Source organism: Cherax quadricarinatus, chromosome 22, assembly GCF_038502225.1.
Source record: "Cherax quadricarinatus isolate ZL_2023a chromosome 22, ASM3850222v1, whole genome shotgun sequence".
NCBI classification, from domain to species: Eukaryota; Metazoa; Arthropoda; class Malacostraca; order Decapoda; family Parastacidae; genus Cherax; species Cherax quadricarinatus.
In genome coordinates, this window is record NC_091313.1 from 19874521 (window position 1) to 19893189 (window position 18669).

General features: G+C 39.4%; 1 protein-coding gene across 2 annotated transcripts in view; it reads left to right on the top strand.

Moving 5' to 3' along the window:
* Window positions 1-432: 432 nt before the first annotated feature.
* Window positions 433-18669, top strand: part of nst (phosphoglucomutase 3-like protein nst) — a 54975-nt gene continuing 36738 nt past the window's right edge. The window contains exons 1-5 of one of the 2 annotated variants that reach the window (XM_053778196.2): window positions 433-634; window positions 2702-2772; window positions 4232-4457; window positions 4899-5030; window positions 18344-18584. In XM_053778196.2, coding sequence (XP_053634171.1) covers window positions 540-634; window positions 2702-2772; window positions 4232-4457; window positions 4899-5030; window positions 18344-18584 — 765 coding nt within the window. In that variant the 5' untranslated portion in view covers window positions 433-539. Of the gene's footprint in view, window positions 635-1426; window positions 1603-2701; window positions 2773-4231; window positions 4458-4898; window positions 5031-18343; window positions 18585-18669 lie in introns of those variants that run through there. The other variant, XM_053778197.2, reaches the window with a different exon arrangement.

Consider the following 18669-nt stretch of genomic DNA (forward strand, 5'->3'; position numbering starts at 1 on the left):
GAGGGCAGTGTTAGGGAGTGTAGTGAGGGAGGGCAGTGTTGTCTGGAGGATCATGGCCCCTCAAGGGAGGTTCCTTGGTGCTGGTGAAGGGCTCTTGATCTTAAGAATTGGATCTGTGCTCCAGTTCCCTGAATTGAACCTGAATGCCTTCCATCCCCCCTCCCTTCACATGCGCTGTATAATCCTGTGGGTTTAGCGCTCCCCCATGATTATAGTAATTATTAATAATGAAGGATGATGGGAGGGAACAGTGTGCGGGTGGGCAGTGGTAATTAAGGTCCTTCGGGAAAATCAGAATATTTATCATTGCATTCATAGCGGAAAGCGCTGACCCACAAGGGTCAGACCGTCTGGAGGAATGGGAGGCAATCAATTTCAATTTAAGGAGAGGGAGGACAGGTTCAATTCCTTGGATCCAGAGCCCATCACCGGCACCTGCCATGATGGGAGGGCCTTGAGAGAGAGCGGGAGTGAGGGCTGGCTGGGTGTCATTGACTCAGTGTAGCCGCTACCACCATCACTGAGGGAGTAACACCATCATGGCCTACACTCGCGCTGAACGTTTGGCCATAGACACTTACTCCAAGTGTGATACCCGGGAGATTAAATATGGCACGGCCGGCTTCAGAAGCAAGTGAGAACTTTATATATTACCCTTAACAAGGCTCGTTTATTGAAATCACTTGTGGCATGTGTTGGCTGCCTGTAATCCACTTCGAGAATTGATTTTTTTTTTTTTGTCTTGAGAAAGTTGCCCACAGGTGAAACCGGCTTATGTAGATCCCTTGAAGTGAATATTTGTTATTCCAGAGCTACAACATTTGTTCCAGTTTTCTAAAGACACTGACTTCTACCGATGGTTCCAGATGTACTGAATAATTCTATATATTACCTGAGTAAACTATCAATGACAACCTCTATGATTAATTAACCGGTATAAGCCGTGTGTCATTAGTTACTGATTTATATGTTAGTTTTGAATAGTGGAAAGTATATAACAAAGACTGAGGTAACTGAAAGCATAAATATAAGACGTGATAGTTTTAATTTATATTCGTTATTAAAAAATAGCATAATGGAATGCAAGTGATCTCACCGACGTTCCCAAATCGTCGATCGATCAAAAGTAAATTTTGCTATTGGCCAAGAGTTCTCTCATATTTAGCTGAAACTTTACAAACATTAACCAAGCATAACAGCATGATCTAATGCAACTTAAATCTATATTATGCTTTTGGACAACTGCTTAAAATTTATCAGACTGCCGAGCCTGCAGCCTTAATAACTCATTGACGTTGGGCATTTAAATAGTTGATGACTGATTTGATGGCTTTCCTGATTTAATGACATTTTACAAAGCTTGTACTAGAGCAGGCAAAAGTGTTTTCTCTTCCATATCCTGTCATGGGAGGTGCCAGTGAGGGCGGCTCTTGATCCTCTTACGCAGAGCATAGGTTGATTTTGTCCCCAGGATGCGACCCACTCAAATCCACTAACACTCGGGTACCTGTTGTACTGATAAGTGAACATGGACAGCAGGCGTTTTAAGGAAACTTGTCCTGATGTCTCCACCCGTACTGGGGATCGAACCACGAACCTCAAGTGTGTGAGCTATGTGTCCTTGAAATCAAGCTAGCAATGATTGCCACCCATTACTTGTGCAGTGTATGACCCTTATGGGTTCAGGATTTCCCCTTAATAATAATAATAATAATAATAATAATAATAATAATAATATCTTTATTTACTACAAGTACATGTACATGGTACAGGCCTAGCTGACATCAATGACATACTACTATATAGAAAGCCCCTTGTTATGCTCTGCATGTTGGGCAAATTAGGTCAGTGTCCCAAGATGCGACCCACACCAGTCGACTAACACCCAGGTACCCATTTTACTGATGGGGAACATAGACAACAGGTGGAAGGAAACATGCCCAATGTTTCTACTCTGGCTGGGAATCGAACCCAGGCCCTCGCCGTGTGAAGCGAGAGCGTTAGCCACCAGGCCACCAAAGCCTTATAATAATAATAATAATATTAATAAGTTATTCAGTAATAATAAGTTAATAATAATAGCAATAAAATGCAGTGCTGTATGACCTTTGTGGGTTTAGTGCTTAGTTATGATGATAATAATAATAATAGTTAATCACAATTTATGCAGCATATGTCTTAAATGGTATATGCAGTACATCGAGAGATGTGTCCATATGTAGAATTGCCTTTATGAACTAAAGAAGCTTTAATTTTAGCCTTTCTGTGAACTGTGAACCTAATTATAATAGTGTAATTGGATTTAAAAAATTGAGGAATTGTAGTAATATCCTAGGTTAAGTAATTGTTATATTATTTTGATAATATGGTACGTAAAATTATGTACCAGGTATATCCATAATGTATTCATTCATAAGCACAGATGTTTTATGTTTTTGTTGGTTTATGTTGCACAAACAGTCTAGGCATTTAATGGTAATTTAATAAAGATGAACCTTTAAAAAACTTTTTTTTTTTTTTAAACTACAGTCCTTCATTTCACCATCCTTATCAAAAGCGCTGCAGTACTCTGTTAGATATGTATTGAACTTGACCCATTTATTTTGTTAGAAAATGGTAATTTTCTCTTTTAAATAGAAAATTTATTCTGAAACATGGACTGTTAACTTTGAGATTGCACTAAACATACATTTATTTTCAGGGCAGATCAGCTGGACTACATCATGTATCGGATGGGCCTCCTTGCAGGTCTCCGAGCCCAGGACACATCAGGTAACACTCATGTAGAATGCTCTTTAATCCTTAAATTGTCCAAGCGTAGATCTACGATTGCTCGTGTAGCGCTCCGAACGTAGAGCTACGTTTTTATACATGCTTTCAAATTGGGAAAATCAAGGTCGGAGAGCTACGCGTGTAAACGAAGATCTACGTTTAGACAGTTTAAGGATTAATGTGGAGGGTTAGTAACCCAAGAAAGCAGTCAGTGTGCCTTATTTCCAATGGGGTTTTTGATCCACTACCTCAAGGTGTTATCCATAACAGTTGGCAGGCATTCAGGTATTTAATTTACTGCTAGGTGAACAAGCTCAACAAGTGTAAGGAAACATTATCAACATTGCCACTCATTCCAGGATCAAACCTGGATACTTTGGTTATAAACCAAAATTGCTCCCACTGAGCCATTAGTTATTTAACTTGTGTAATATAAGAATAGATGACCACTGCAGTAGACCTGCTGGCCCATGCTAGGCAAGTCAACTCACACCCAGCTATAAATAACAAAAAGGCACAATACCGTGACTGGAACGACACACAAATAACCCGCACATAAAAGACAGAAGCTTACGACGACGTTTCGGTCCGACTTGGACCACTGACAAAGTCATTGACTTTGTCAATGGTCCAAGTCGGACCGAAACGTCGTCGTAAGCTTCTGTCTTTTATGTGCGGGTTATTTGTGTACCCAGCTATATTCATGTGTATTATTTTTCCTACCCTTTTTTTAACTGTTCAGAGTACTGTCCACATTAAAGTGTTCTATAAAATAGACACCCTTTGTAACAAACACTACAAAAAGCTCTCTCTACAAAGAGACTTTCTATACATTACTCTTATTTCCCATCCTCTAGGGAGGCATCTTATACAGTGAGGGGTTATTGATCCAAGGAATTGAACTTATCCTCTCCTTCTTTGGATCAAACCTGATTGCCCCCATTCCCATAACCCTGTGCTTTTCCCTGATTGAAATAAATAAATACTTTTATTTCTACTACTGACACTCGTTTGTTTTATAGATGATTGCTACCAAGACTGTGTTTTTTTTAGCTCTACTTTTTGTTTCTATCTTGGTATGCCTTATAAAGAGGTATTATTTTTTAATTGTAAGAAATCTATGCAAACATTGTGATTTGAGACTGATTTAGCAGAGAGAAATACTGTTACTTATTGTGACTGCAAAAATAAATTTATGCTACTAATATTCTGACTTTTTAGTTTGGGAAGGAATTGTTAAGTTTTCTGAATAAAAATGAGATTGATTGCACTTGCAAAATAATATAGTAGTACTTTCAGAACTTCCCTTTAAGCATTTTCTTCCATAATCCAAACAGCCCAGCTTAGCCTGAATCACAGTAACCTTGTCTATAACCTGTTGTATATGCTTTGAACATGTGCAACAGTTAATTTATAAATTCATTCATTATGGGCTAACAGTTAACATTACATTTTCCAGCTGCTATTGGTGTTATGATCACTGCCTCACACAACCCAGAACAAGACAATGGAATTAAATTAGTAGATCCTATGGGAGAAATGTTAGCACCAGCCTGGGAGGCACATGCAACCACTTTGGTGAATGCTCCAGATGATGGAGTTGCTGGTGTACTAGAAAAGATTGTCAGTGAAGCGTGCATTGATACAAACAAGAAAGCACTAGTATTTGTTGGTAGAGATACTAGGTAAGCATGCTCAAGGGGGACAAGTTTGTTGATTGTGTGATTTAGGAGTCTTTGGAAACAGTAACCTAAGAATGAACTGAATGCAGGAGAAATCATGACAGATTTGTTTTGGTTAAAACATAATTAATAAAGATTTTGCTGTCATATTTGTCAGATAAATTACTACCTTCACAGCAACAGTAAGAGTGGAAAAGTAGAAATTACTTCAGCTAGTATTGTATGTTTAGCACTAAAAGATAAAAATGGAGAAGCACAGAAACTTAAATTGAAAAGCAGTAGCTTACAAAAACTTAATATCTCCAGTCATGTACTGATGGATTGAAATATATAAAAGTTTTTAGTACAAGAGCTTAAAGCCACCACAGTAAAGATTGCACAGAATTATTTTTTTTTCGGTTAACTGGCTCAAGATTTTTAGTAAAGCAGTTAATTGTCTTACAGGCCCAGTAGCAACCGTTTACGTGATGCAGTGATTGCAGGTGTAACTGCAATAGGTGGAGAAGTTAAAGATTTTGGAATAATCTCTACTCCAATTCTGCATTATGTTGTTACTTGCTACAATGATGGTGAAAAGTGAGTACTTATTTTTCACCTTTTTAAATTAAAATCTCTTTTTTAACTCAAACTTTACTCTGAATAGAAATTAGAAAAACGTTTAGTACTGTATGTGTCAGTCATTTAGTACACTAAATGTTGAGTATATATTGAATAGTACAGAATGTAATTGGCACATTTTAGCAAAATAGGCTAAACAGTTCTCCTGCAATTGTGAAAAAACCTGTGATCTGGTTATTATCTGACTGCACTTACCTGTTTTTAGCTACAGGAGCAGAGCTGTGTTTATGGTGTCCTGTTTTCAGTATTTAATATATCTTAATTTTGTTAAATTTCCAATAGTTATAGCATTTAAAAGTAATCGTAATCTTTTAAGGGTTTGGCTGTCACACTTGGCAAGTAACTTCATACTTTTTGTGTCTCTTCTTCCTCTCATACAATGAATGCATTTTATAGTGTTTTTCATTCTTCATAAATCATAATTTTTAGCTCTTGGAGTCACTCTTGTAGCTTCCCCTTTTACTTTTTTTTTTTTTATGTTATTCACATTTTTCAGGTACCAAACACTTCAGTAAGGAAAACTGTTAAAGTGCAAACTATCTTCTAGTTGGTAGTTATATTGTATTAGTTGCTGAAACAAGGTACAGTATTGTACTGTATTTTGTGGATTACTCTGTAAATAAGTCATTCTGGAAATACTGTAATATACCTGGAGGGGATTTTGGGGGTCAACGCCCCTGCCGCCTGGTCTGTGACCAGGCCTCATGGTGCATCAGGACCTGATCAGCCAGGCTGTTACTACTGGTCACATGTAAACTGATGTACAAACCACAGCCTGGCTGGTCAGGTACTGACTTTAGGTGCCTGTCCAGCTCCCTCTTGAAGACAGCCAGGGGTCTATTGGTAATCCCCCTTATGTATGCTGGGAGGCAGTTGAACAGTCTTGGGCCCCTGATATGACACTTATTGTGTTGTCTCTTAGCATACTCATGGTGCCCCTGCTTTTCACTGGGGGATGTTACATCTTCTGCCAAGTCTTTTGCTTTTGTAGGGAGTGATTTCCGTATGCAGATTTCGGATTAGTCCCTCTTGGATTTTCCAAGTGTATATTATCATGTATCTTTCTTGTCTGCATTCCAGGGAATACTTTGGGTAGTGGTGGTTTTGACAAGGACCTGCCTTGTATGAGCCAGTAGGCCTTTTGCAGTGTTCCTCCATTCTTATGTTCATACAAATCAAGGGACTTCAACCATTCATGGACTTTATACTTGTGTGTGCTGTGGAAGCTCTCTGTATATTCTCAAGGTCTGCAATTTTGCCTGCCTTGAAAGGGGGCATTAGTATGCAGCAATATTCCAGCCTAGAGAGAGCAACTGATTTGAATAGAATCATCATGGGCTTATCATCTCTTTGTTTTGAAGGTTCTCATTATCCATCCTATCATTTTCCTAGCAGATATGGTAGATACACTGTGATCTTTGAAAGTGAGATTCTCTGACTTATTACTCCCAGGTCCTTCACATTAGTTTTTTGCTCAATTGTGTGGTTGGAATTTGTCTTGTACTCCGATACTGTTTCACTGTCCTTGAGTTTTCCATAGCAGAGTAATTGAAATTTGTCTTCGTTGAACTTCATTTTGTTTTCTGCGTCTCATTTAAGAAAGACTTAGGTGATGTCCACTTGGAGATTTGCAGTGTTTTCGATGGATGACACTGTCATACAAGTTTGGGTGTCATCTGCAAAGGATGACATGGTGTTGTGGCTTACATCTCTGTTTATGTCAGATATGAGGATGAGGAACAGGATGGGAGTGAATACTGTACCTTGTGGAACAGAGCTTTTCACTGTAGCTGCCTCTGATTTTACTCTGTTTACTATTACTCTCTGTGTTTCATTTATTAGAAAGTTATAGCTCCATCTACCCACTTTTCCTGTTATTCCTTTTTCATGTATTTTTTGTTTGACAATACTGAGTTATCTTAGGTTTTTGTTATGTTTTATATTCAGCTTCATAGTTTAGAGATTAGAGGAAGGTGTGGTGTTGCTAAAAGTATTGTCCAGTGGGCTGAGGAGGGGTTACTGAGGTGGTTCGGACATTTAGAGAGGGTGGAGCAAAATAGGATAACTTGGAGGGTATATAAATCTGTTGTGGAGGTAAAGATGGGTAGGGGATCATCCCTGGAAAGGTTGTAGGGAGGGAGCAAAGGTTTTGTATGAGGCTTGGACATCCAGTAGGCATATGTGAGATGGGAAGTACAGTGCCAGTACTCTGCAGGAGGGGTGGGGGTATTGTACGTAGTTTGGAGGGACATCTGAGTTGTAATGTCAGCATGCCTCTGGCAATACAGTGATTGAGTGAGTAATGGTGAAAGTGTTTCTTCTTTTTTGGGTCACCCTACCTCAGTGAGAGATGGCCAGTGTGTTAAAAAAAAAATTTAGTTTTGAGGGAATGCCCTAAGTTATATAAACATACTGTAATTTCTAAGTGTCCATAATCCATCACAGCCTGGTTGATCTGGCACCTGGTGAAGATACTTGTCCAGGAAACTGGACAAATATCTTCATCAGGTGCCAGATCAACCAGGCTATGATAGATATGTGGGGCAGTGGGCCTCCAGCAGCAACAGCCTGGTTGACCAGGCAAGCACCAGACGAGCCTGGCCCATGGCCAGGCTCAGAGTAGATAAACTCTCGAAACTCTTCAGAGGTATATCTTCAGAGGTAACGTATAATACCTGTGTCTTCAGGCTACTATAAAACTTGTACAGTATTTATAAAGAACTTTTATGATATCAGAATTGCTACAAGGTGTAATACTCATGGAAATAAATCTACATAGTTTACTTATTGACTGAAATCCACTTAGTATTATGAAACTGTAATAAATTTGCAATGAATAAGGCATCTTCCTGGCAGTTCCATTCACTCTTTTGCTGGTAAGGAAGCTGGTGGTGGAATAACTGGTCATGGTTTCATTGGTCACTTATGTAGTAGTTAGGTAATTTTGCTCCATGATGCAGTGTATGGATCCACCTGGTCTTGGATTTTTATTTTTTCAAAATGAAAAGTTTGTAAGAGACTCAAACAGTTGAGCTGAGGTCAGAATATTGGCAGGTGGCATATTTAACCCTTAAACTGTCCAAACATAGATCTACGTTCACGTGCATAGCGCTCCGAACGTAAATCTACTTTTTTTTTTTTTTTTTACATTTGAAAGCATGTAAAATAAAATGTAGATTTACGCTTGGAGCACTACGTACGTGAACGTAGATTTGTGTTCGGATAGTTCAAGGGTTAAAAACACGGAAAAATTGTGCATGTTGGTATGTCAAACTCAGTCCTCACCTTCATGCTAGTACATTGGACACAGTTAAAAAGTTAAATACAGATATTTAGTGAGTTTCACTCTCCATGTAGTTGTCATATTTTTTATAATTACAAAGGTACCTGTAGTGACCTTGGGGACCTTTTAGAATGCTTTTTAACATTACTATTTTAATGGGGGATTTTAATTAATGCTAGCTAGTTTAACTTGGTTTGATTGTTTTATTTGCATTGAGTGCTTATGTTTGTTGCTCTTATTGTTTGTTGATTTTATCTTTTTTATTTTATTGTGTAATTTTTAATGCCTATGAGCACTTAGTAACCTATTAGGTCAAACTGCTTCATAAATGTCATACCACCTCCTCCTCCTCCTCCCTCAGTGAACCTACGAAGTAAGAATCTTGTATGTGGTAGGCACATAATTTTCGTATTAATGTTGGTAGAATTACGGATCATTATTTAGTTGTAGCTACAGTTAGAGTAAAAGGTAGATGAGACAAGAGGAAAATGGCAACAACAAGTAAGAGAGGCGAAAGTGTATAAACTAAGGGAGGAGGAAGTTCGGGTGAGATATAAGCAACTATTTGCAGAAAGGTGGGCTAGTGCAAGTATGAGTAGTGGGGGGGTTGAAGATGGTTGGAATAGTTTTAAAAATGCAGTATTAGAATGTGCGGCAGAAGTTTGTGGTTATAGGAGGGTAGGTGCAGGAGGAAAGAGGACTGATTGGTGGAATGATGAAGTAAAGGGTGTGATAAAAGAGAAAAAGGTAGCTTATGAGAGGTTTTTTACAAAGCAGAAGTATTATAAGAAGAGTAGAGTATATGGAGAGTTAAAGAAAGGTGGAGAGAATGCAAAAGGAGAGCAGATGATAGAGTGGGAGAGGCACTGTCAAGAAATTTTAATGAAAATAAGAAAAAATTTTGGAGTGAGTTAAACAAGTTAAGAAAGCCTAGGGAACGAATGGATTTGTCAGTTAAAAACAGAGTAGGGGAGTTAGTAGATGGGGAGCTGGAGGTATTGCGTAGATGGTGGGAATATTTTGAGGAACTTTTATATGTCGATGAAGAAAGGGAGGCGGTAATTTAATACATTGGCCAGGGAGTGAAGGAGTGAAGAAGAGCAGGATGTGAGTGTGGGGGAGGTGCGTGAGGCATTACGTAGAATGAGAGTGGTAAAGCAGCTGGAACTGACAGGATCATGAGAGAAATGTTAAAAGCAGGGGGGGATATAGTGTTCGAATGGTTGGTATTTTTGTTTAATAAATGTATGAAAGAGGGGAAGGTACGTAGGGATTGGCAGAGAGCATGTATAGTTCCTTCATATAAAGGGAAGGGGGACAAAAGAGATTGTAAAAATTATAGAGGAATTAGTTTACTGAGTATACCAGGAAAAGTGTTCGGTACATCACTTTTTTCTTCCTTTTTATTTTTGGAAGGTTATAAATGACCATAATTTTTAAAGGGGTGGACCGGTAAGCCAGCGGAAGGCCTCGGTCAGATGACCAAAAGCTCCAAAGGCGGGTCATCATCTGACTAAGACCCGCATCAGGAAACATTTGTCCTGTTTCCTGACGAACCTTACCTAACCTAACCTAAGTGTTCGGTAGGGTTATTATTGAAAGAATTAGAGGTAAGACAGAATGTAGGATTGCGGATGAGCAAGGATGTTTTAGAGTGGGTAGGGGATGTGCAGACCAAGTGTTTACATTGAAGCTTATATGTGAACAGTATTTAGATAAGGGTAGGGAAGTTTTCATTGCATTTATGGATTTAGAAAAGGCATATGATAGTGGATAGGGGAGCAGTGTGGGACATGTTGCAAGTGTATGGAATAGGTAGTAAGTTACAAAATGCTGTAAAGAGTTTTTATGAGGATAGTGAGGCTCAGGTTAGGGTGTGTAGAAGAGAGGGAGACTACTTCCCAGTAAAAGTAGGTCTTAGACAGGAATGTGTAATGCCATCCTGGTTGTTTTATTTGTGGATGGGGTTGTAAATGAAATTAATGCTAGGGTGATTGGGAGAGGGGTGGGATTAAATTATGGGGAGTCAAATGCAAAAATGGGAATTGACACAGTTACCTTTTGCTGATGATACTGTGCTTATGGGAGATTCTATAGGAAAATTGCCAAGGTTATTGGACGAGTTTGGGAGTGTGTGTAAAGGTAGAAAGTTGAAAGTGAACATAGAAAAGAGTAAGGTGATGAGGGTATCAAATGATTTAGATAAAGAAAATTGGATATCAAATTGGAGAGGAGTATGGAAGAAGTGAATGTTTTCAGATATTTGGGAGTTGATGTGTCAGTGGATGGATTTATGAAGGATGAGGTTAATCATAAAATTGATGAGGGGGAAAAAAGGCGAGTGGTGCATTGAGGTATACGTTTAGACAAAAAAACATTATCTATGGAGGGAAAGAAGGGAATGTATGAAAGTATAGTGGTACCAACACACTTATATGGGTGTGAAGCTTGGGTTGTAAATGCTGCAGCGAGGAGGTGGTTGGAGGCAGTGGAAATGTCCTGCCTAAGGGCAATGTTTGGTGTAAATATGCAGAAAATTTGGAGTGTGGAAATTAGGAGAAGGTGTGGAGTTAATAAAAGTATTAGTCAGAGGACTGAAGAGGGGTTGTTGAGGTGGTTTGGTCATTTAGAGAAAATGGAACAAAGTAGGATGACATGGAGAGCGTATAAATCTGTAGGGGAAGGAAGGCGGGGTAGGGGTCGTCTTCGAAAAGGTTGGAGGGAAGGGGTAAAGGAGGTTTTGTGGGCGAGGGGCTTGGACTTCCAGCAAGTGTGCATGAACATGTTAGATAGGAGTGAATGGAGACGTATGGTATTTGGGTCCTGATGAGCTGTTGGAGTGTGAGCAGGGTAATAGTGAAGGGATTCAGGGAAACCGGTTATTTTCATATAGCTGGACTTGAGTCCTGGAAATGGGAAGTACAATGCCTGCACTTTAAAGGAGGGGTTTGGGATATTGGCAGTTTGGAGGGATATGTTGTGTATCTTTATACGTATGTGCTTCTAAACTGTTGTATCCTGAGCACTTTTGCAAAAACAGCGATTATGTGTGAGTGAGGTGAAAGTGTTGAATTATGATGAAACTATTTTCTTTTTGGGTCACCCTGCTTCGGTGGGAGATAGCCGACTTGTTAAAAAAAAAAAAAAAAGAATTACCGATAATATGTAAAGTAAAAGGACACAAGTGCAAGTACATAATGTGACATTTTATTGTGGCAACGTTTCGCTCTCCAGGAGCTTTATCACACTGTTACAAACAATACATGGACACACAGGGCATATACAGTGGACCCTCGACCAACGATGGCATCATCTAACGTTAAATCCGACTAGCGATACATTTTAACGCAAAAATTTTGCCTCGACTGGCGCTAAAAAACTCGACCAACTCGATTTGTTCCGTTTGAGACATGTTCACTTGTGGCCAGTGTTTACAAGCCTGCCAGCCACCACGGTCCCATCCGAACATACAATCGGAACATTTCATATTATCACAGCGTTTTTAGTGATTGCACCTGCAAAATAAGTCACCATGGGCCCCAAGAAAGCTTCTAGTGCCAACCCTACAGCAAAAAGGGTGAGAATTACTATGGATATGAAGAAAGAGTAGTAGGTTGGTAGACAGGTAGTAGGTTGGTAGGTTGGTAGGTTAGTAGGTTGGTAGACAGGTAGTAGGTTGGTAGACAGCAACCACCCAGGGAAGTACTACCGTCCTGCCAGATGACTGTGAAACAAAAACCTGTAACTGTTTTGCATGATGGTAGGATTGCTGGTTTCTTTTTCTGTCTCATAAACACGCTAAGATAACAGGGATATCTTGCTACTCCTACTTACACTTTGGTCACACTTCACAGACACGCACATGCATATATATATATACATACATCTAGGTTTTTCTCCTTTTTCTAAATAGCTCTTGTTCTTTTTTATTTCTTCTATTGTCCATGGGGAAGTGGAAAAGAATCTTTCCTCCGTAAGCCATGCGTGTCGTATGAGGCGACTAAAATGCCGGGAGCAATGGGCTAGTAACCCCTTCTCCTGTATACAATTACTAAAAAAGAGAAGAAGAAAAACTTTATAAAACTGGGTTGCTTAAATGTGCGTGGATGTAGTGCGGATGACAAGAAACAGATGATTGCTGATGTTATGAATGAAAAGAAGTTGGATGTCCTGGCCCTAAGCGAAACAAAGCTGAAGGGGGTAGGAGAGTTTCAGTGGGGGGAAATAAATGGGATTAAATCTGGAGTATCTGAGAGAGTTAGAGCAAAGGAAGGGGTAGCAGTAATGTTAAATGATCAGTTATGGAAGGAGAAAAGAGAATATGAATGTGTAAATTCAAGAATTATGTGGATTAAAGTCAAGGTTGGATGCGAGAAGTGGGTCATAATAAGCGTGTATGCACCTGGAGAAGAGAGGAATGCAGAGGAGAGAGAGAGATTTTGGGAGATGTTAAGTGAATGTATAGGAGCCTTTGAACCAAGTGAGAGAGTAATTGTGGTAGGGGACTTGAATGCTAAAGTAGGAGAAACTTTTAGAGAGGGTGTGGTAGGTAAGTTTGGGGTGCCAGGTGTAAATGATAATGGGAGCCCTTTGATTGAACTTTGTATAGAAAGGGGTTTAGTTATAGGTAATACATATTTTAAGAAAAAGAGGATAAATAAGTATACACGATATGATGTAGGGCGAAATGACAGTAGTTTGTTGGATTATGTATTGGTAGATAAAAGACTGTTGAGTAGACTTCAGGATGTACATGTTTATAGAGGGGCCACAGATATATCAGATCACTTTCTAGTTGTAGCTACACTGAGAGTAAAAGGTAGATGGGATACAAGGAGAATAGAAGCATCAGGGAAGAGAGAGGTGAAGGTTTATAAACTAAAAGAGGAGGCAGTTAGGGTAAGATATAAACAGCTATTGGAGGATAGATGGGCTAATGAGAGCATAGGCAATGGGGTCGAAGAGGTATGGGGTAGGTTTAAAAATGCAGTGTTAGAGTGTTCAGCAGAAGTTTGTGGTTACAGGAAAGTGGGTGCAGGAGGGAAGAGGAGCGATTGGTGGAATGATGATGTAAAGAGAGTAGTAAGGGAGAAAAAGTTAGCATATGAGAAGTTTTTACAAAGTAGAAGTGATGCAAGGAGGGAAGAGTATATGGAGAAAAAGAGAGAAGTTAAGAGAGTGGTGAAGCAATGTAAAAAGAGAGCAAATGAGAGAGTGGGTGAGATGTTATCAACAAATTTTGTTGAAAATAAGAAAAAGTTTTGGAGTGAGATTAACAAGTTAAGAAAGCCTAGAGAACAAATGGATTTGTCAGTTAAAAATAGGAGAGGAGAGTTATTAAATGGAGAGTTAGAGGTATTGGGAAGATGGAAGGAATATTTTGAGGAATTGTTAAATGTTGATGAAGATAGGGAAGCTGTGATTTCGTGTATAGGGCAAGGAGGAATAACATCTTGTAGGAGTGAGGAAGAGCCAGTTGTGAGTGTGGGGGAAGTTCGTGAGGCAGTAGGCAAAATGAAAGGGGGTAAGGCAGCCGGGATTGATGGGATAAAGATAGAAATGTTAAAAGCAGGTGGGGATATAGTTTTGGAGTGGTTGCTGCAATTATTTAATAAATGTATGGAAGAGGGTAAGGTACCTAGGGCTTGGCAGAGAGCATGCATAGTTCCTTTGTATAAAGGCAAAGGGGATAAAAGAGAGTGCAAAAATTATAGGGGGATAAGTCTGTTGAGTGTACCTGGTAAAGTGTATGGTAGAGTTATAATTGAAAGAATTAAGAGTAAGACGGAGAATAGGATAGCAGATGAACAAGGAGGCTTTAGGAAAGGTAGGGGGTGTGTGGACCAGGTGTTTACAGTGAAACATATAAGTGAACAGTATTTAGATAAGGCTAAAGAGGTCTTTGTGGCATTTATGGATTTGGAAAAGGCATATGACAGGGTGGATAGGGGGGCAATGTGGCAGATGTTGCAAGTGTATGGTGTAGGAGGTAGGTTACTGAAAGCAGTGAAGAGTTTTTACGAGGATAGTGAGGCTCAAGTTAGAGTATGTAGGAAAGAAGGAAATTTTTTCCCAGTAAAGGTAGGCCTTAGACAAGGATGTGTGATGTCACCGTGGTTGTTTAATATATTTATAGATGGGGTTGTAAGAGAAGTAAATGCGAGGGTCTTGGCAAGAGGCGTGGAGTTAAAAGACAAAGAATCACACACAAAGTGGGAGTTGTCACAGCTGCTCTTTGCTGATGACACTGTGCTCTTGGGAGATTCTGAAGAGAAGTTGCAGAGATTGGTGGATGAATTTGGTAGGGTGTGCAAAAGAAGAAAATTAAAGGTGAATACAGGAAAGAGTAAGGTTATGAGGATAACAAAAAGATTAGGTGATGAAAGATTGAATATCAGATTGGAGGGAGAGAGTATGGAGGAGGTGAATGTATTCAGATATTTGGGAGTGGACGTGTCAGCGGATGGGTCTATGAAAGATGAGGTGAATCATAGAATTGATGAGGGAAAAAGAGTGAGTGGTGCACTTAGGAGTCTGTGGAGACAAAGAACTTTGTCCTTGGAGGCAAAGAGGGGAATGTATGAGAGTATAGTTTTACCAACGCTCTTATATGGGTGTGAAGCGTGGGTGATGAATGTTGCAGCGAGGAGAAGGCTGGAGGCAGTGGAGATGTCATGTCTGAGGGCAATGTGTGGTGTGAATATAATGCAGAGAATTCGTAGTTTGGAAGTTAGGAGGAGGTGCGGGATTACCAAAACTGTTGTCCAGAGGGCTGAGGAAGGGTTGTTGAGGTGGTTCGGACATGTAGAGAGAATGGAGCGAAACAGAATGACTTCAAGAGTGTATCAGTCTGTAGTGGAAGGAAGGCGGGGTAGGGGTCGGCCTAGGAAGGGTTGGAGGGAGGGGGTAAAGGAGGTTTTGTGTGCGAGGGGCTTGGACTTCCAGCAGGCATGCGTGAGCGTGTTTGATAGGAGTGAATGGAGACAAATGGTTTTTAATACTTGACGTGCTGTTGGAGTGTGAGCAAAGTAACATTTATGAAGGGATTCAGGGAAACCGGCAGGCCGGACTTGAGTCCTGGAGATGGGAAGTACAGTGCCTGCACTCTGAAGGAGGGGTGTTAATGTTGCAGTTTAAAAACTGTAGTGTAAAGCACCCTTCTGGCAAGACAGTGATGGAGTGAATGATGGTGAAAGTTTTTCTTTTTCGGGCCACCCTGCCTTGGTGGGAATCGGCCGGTGTGATAATAAAAAAATAATGAAGAAAGAGATCATTGCTAAGTATGAAATTGGAGCGCGTGTCTCCGAGCTGGCCAGGTTGTACACAAAACTCCAATCAACTATCGCTACTATTGTGGCCAGGAAAACGGCAATCAAGGAAGCTGTTCTTGCCAAAGGTGCAACTATGTTTTCGAAACTGAGATCACAAGTGATAGAAGATGTTGAGAGACTGTTATTGGTGTGGATAAATGAAAAACAGATAGTAGGAGATAGCATCTCTCAAGCGATCATAAGTGAAAAGGCTAGGAAATTGCATGACGATTTAATTAGAAAAATGCCTGCAACTAGTGGTGATGTGAGTGAACTTAAGGCCAGCAAAGGTTGGTTTGAGAGATTTAAGAATCATAGTGGCATACATAGTGTGATAAGGCATGGTGAGGCTGCCAGTTCGGTCCAAAAAGCAGCTGAAAAATATGTGCAGGAATTCAAGGAGTACATAGACAGTGAAGAATTGAAACCTGAACAAGTGTTTAATTGTGACACTGACAATGTTGTGAAACACTTTAGGAATGTCATAAAAGAACGGGAGGTACAGGCCTCTATGGACAAATATGTTGTGCGACAGAGGTCCAGTGACTCTCAGGCTTGTCCTAGTGGCATTAAAAGAGGTGTCAAGTTCTTTTCTGGGGTTACTTCCCCCGGAAAAGAACTTGACACCTCAAGTCCTAATGGAAGGGGATTTCCCTTCTAAACACTAACACCATCCACACACTCCCCTCCTCCCATCCCATCAATCATCACCAGATCTTCAATAAAGGTAAGTGTCATGTAATTGTACATGTCTTCTTCAGTTTGTATGTATTAAAATTAATATTTCATGTGGTAAATTTTTTTTTTCAATACTTTTGGGTGTCTTGCATGGATTAATTTGATTCCCATTATTTCTTATGGGGAAAATTAACTCAACTAATGATAATTTTGATTAACGATGAGCTCTCAGGAACGGATTAATATCATTGGTCGAGGGTCCACTGTATAGCCTCAGTGGTAGTAGTAGTAGTAGTAGTGGTAATAAAAGTTGTAATAGTAGTAGTAATACAATATGGTAGAACAATCAACTTGCACATGAGTAAAAGGTTATAAAAGCTATTACTTGGGTAACATAAGAATAGGTTAGACAACTATTTCTGTTGGTGGTTGGATCTGAGAAGGTCTGTTTCGGAGTTCCTTCTCTGTTGTGTTCTTGTGTAGCAGAGACTATGTGATGGCAGGGTTTACTGTTTTGAGGAGGATTTTTGCTAATACTTCAGAGATGATGAAGCTGCCTTTATTTTGCTTGATTGTGTTAGAAACAGCGATTAATGATGATTCAAGGCATTTACGTCTGCGGAGATTTCTCTCTGATTACTAATCGGGCATCGTTGAATTTCATGAGGCGATTGGTGAAATTCCGGTGTTGTACACAGGTGTTGTTAAAGTTATCATTCCTACATGTGTTAATGTGTTCATTGAGGTGTGTTTCGAGGTTCCTAGCTGTTTCTCCTACATATATCTTGCCATAGCCTCCACAAGGTATAGTGTAAACTCCTGCATTGACTGGTTCATGGTAGTTCAATTTTGTCCTGGTTAGATCCCTTATGGAAGTGCTGGATGCAATGGCAACTCTAGTGTTAATTTGTGCTGTTGGGAAGGATTATAAATTTGTTAGGAGTAGTGTTGGTGCGTGGAGAATTTATGATCTGAAGAGCTCTTTTCTTGCAGTCTTTGATAAAAAAGGAAAGAAAATGTAAATCAGTGAAGGTCTCGTGTATGTAAGTACATTCCTCGTCAAGAAACTCAAGACTACAAATTCGGTATGCTCTTAGGAAAAATCCGATGATAATGCCTCTTTTGGTTTTAGTATCTTGACTGGAACAGAAGTGGGTGAGATCATTTTTGTTTTAAGGTTTGTGGTAAACTTGAAATCTTAGATTGTTATCAACTTTGTGAATGAGGATGTCTAGAAAAAGTAGCTTGTCATTGGATTCTTCTTCTAGAGTAAACTGGATGGCCGGTTCAACTGCATTGAGCCTTGCCTGAAGATTATGTACATCAAAATGTTCAGAAGTTATTATGAGGACGTTGTCCACATAACGTAACCAAGTGACGCTGGAGGGGATGATGTTGGCGAAGTGTTCAGCTTCATGGTGTTCCATATATAAGCTGGCTAAGACGACACTGATAGGGGACCCCATTACCATTCCATAGGTTTGTTTGTAGAGCCTGTTATTGAAAGAGACCTTCTCAGATCCAACCATCAACAGAAATATTTGTCTAACCTATTTTTATGTTGCCTAAGTAATAGCTTTTATAACCTTTTACTCATGTACAAGTTGATTGTTCTACCATATTGTATTACTACTACTATTACAACTTATATTATCACTACTGCTACTACCACTAGTATTACACCTCACTCTGAGCCTATATATACCCTCTGTGTACATGTACTGTTTGTAACGGCTTGATAAAGCTCCTGGAGAGTGAAACATTGCCACAATAAAATGTCACATTAGTTGCACTTGTGTCCTTTTACTTTACATAATTTTCATAGATTTTAATCCAACAGAAATATTGCCTATGAATAAGGCAATCCTCATCTCCTTTTTTTGTCTAAAAATGTTTTGTGACCAGTAATTAAATGTATTAGATATTGTACTGTTATTTATAATTTATTATATTTGTACTTACTGAGCTAACAACAATTTAGTATATGTACTGTATTTCAGTTATGGCAAAGCAACTGTCAAGGGATATTACCAGAAGATTGCCCAGGCCTTTGTTAAATTACGTTCATCGAGCTCTTCTCATGGCAACTATGATCCAGTAATCCTTTTTGATGGTGCCAATGGTGTAGGGGCACTGGCAATGACTGAGTTTCTGAACCACTTGCAAGACTCTCTCAGAGTTACTATCTTCAACAAAGGAGAAGGAGTACTTAATCATATGTGTGGAGCTGATTATGTGAAGGTGCATCACACATCTGTTTAATTGATAAAAATCTCATAACTTCATTCAAAATAAAAATTTTGTATAATCTGCTTTAATGTTTTGT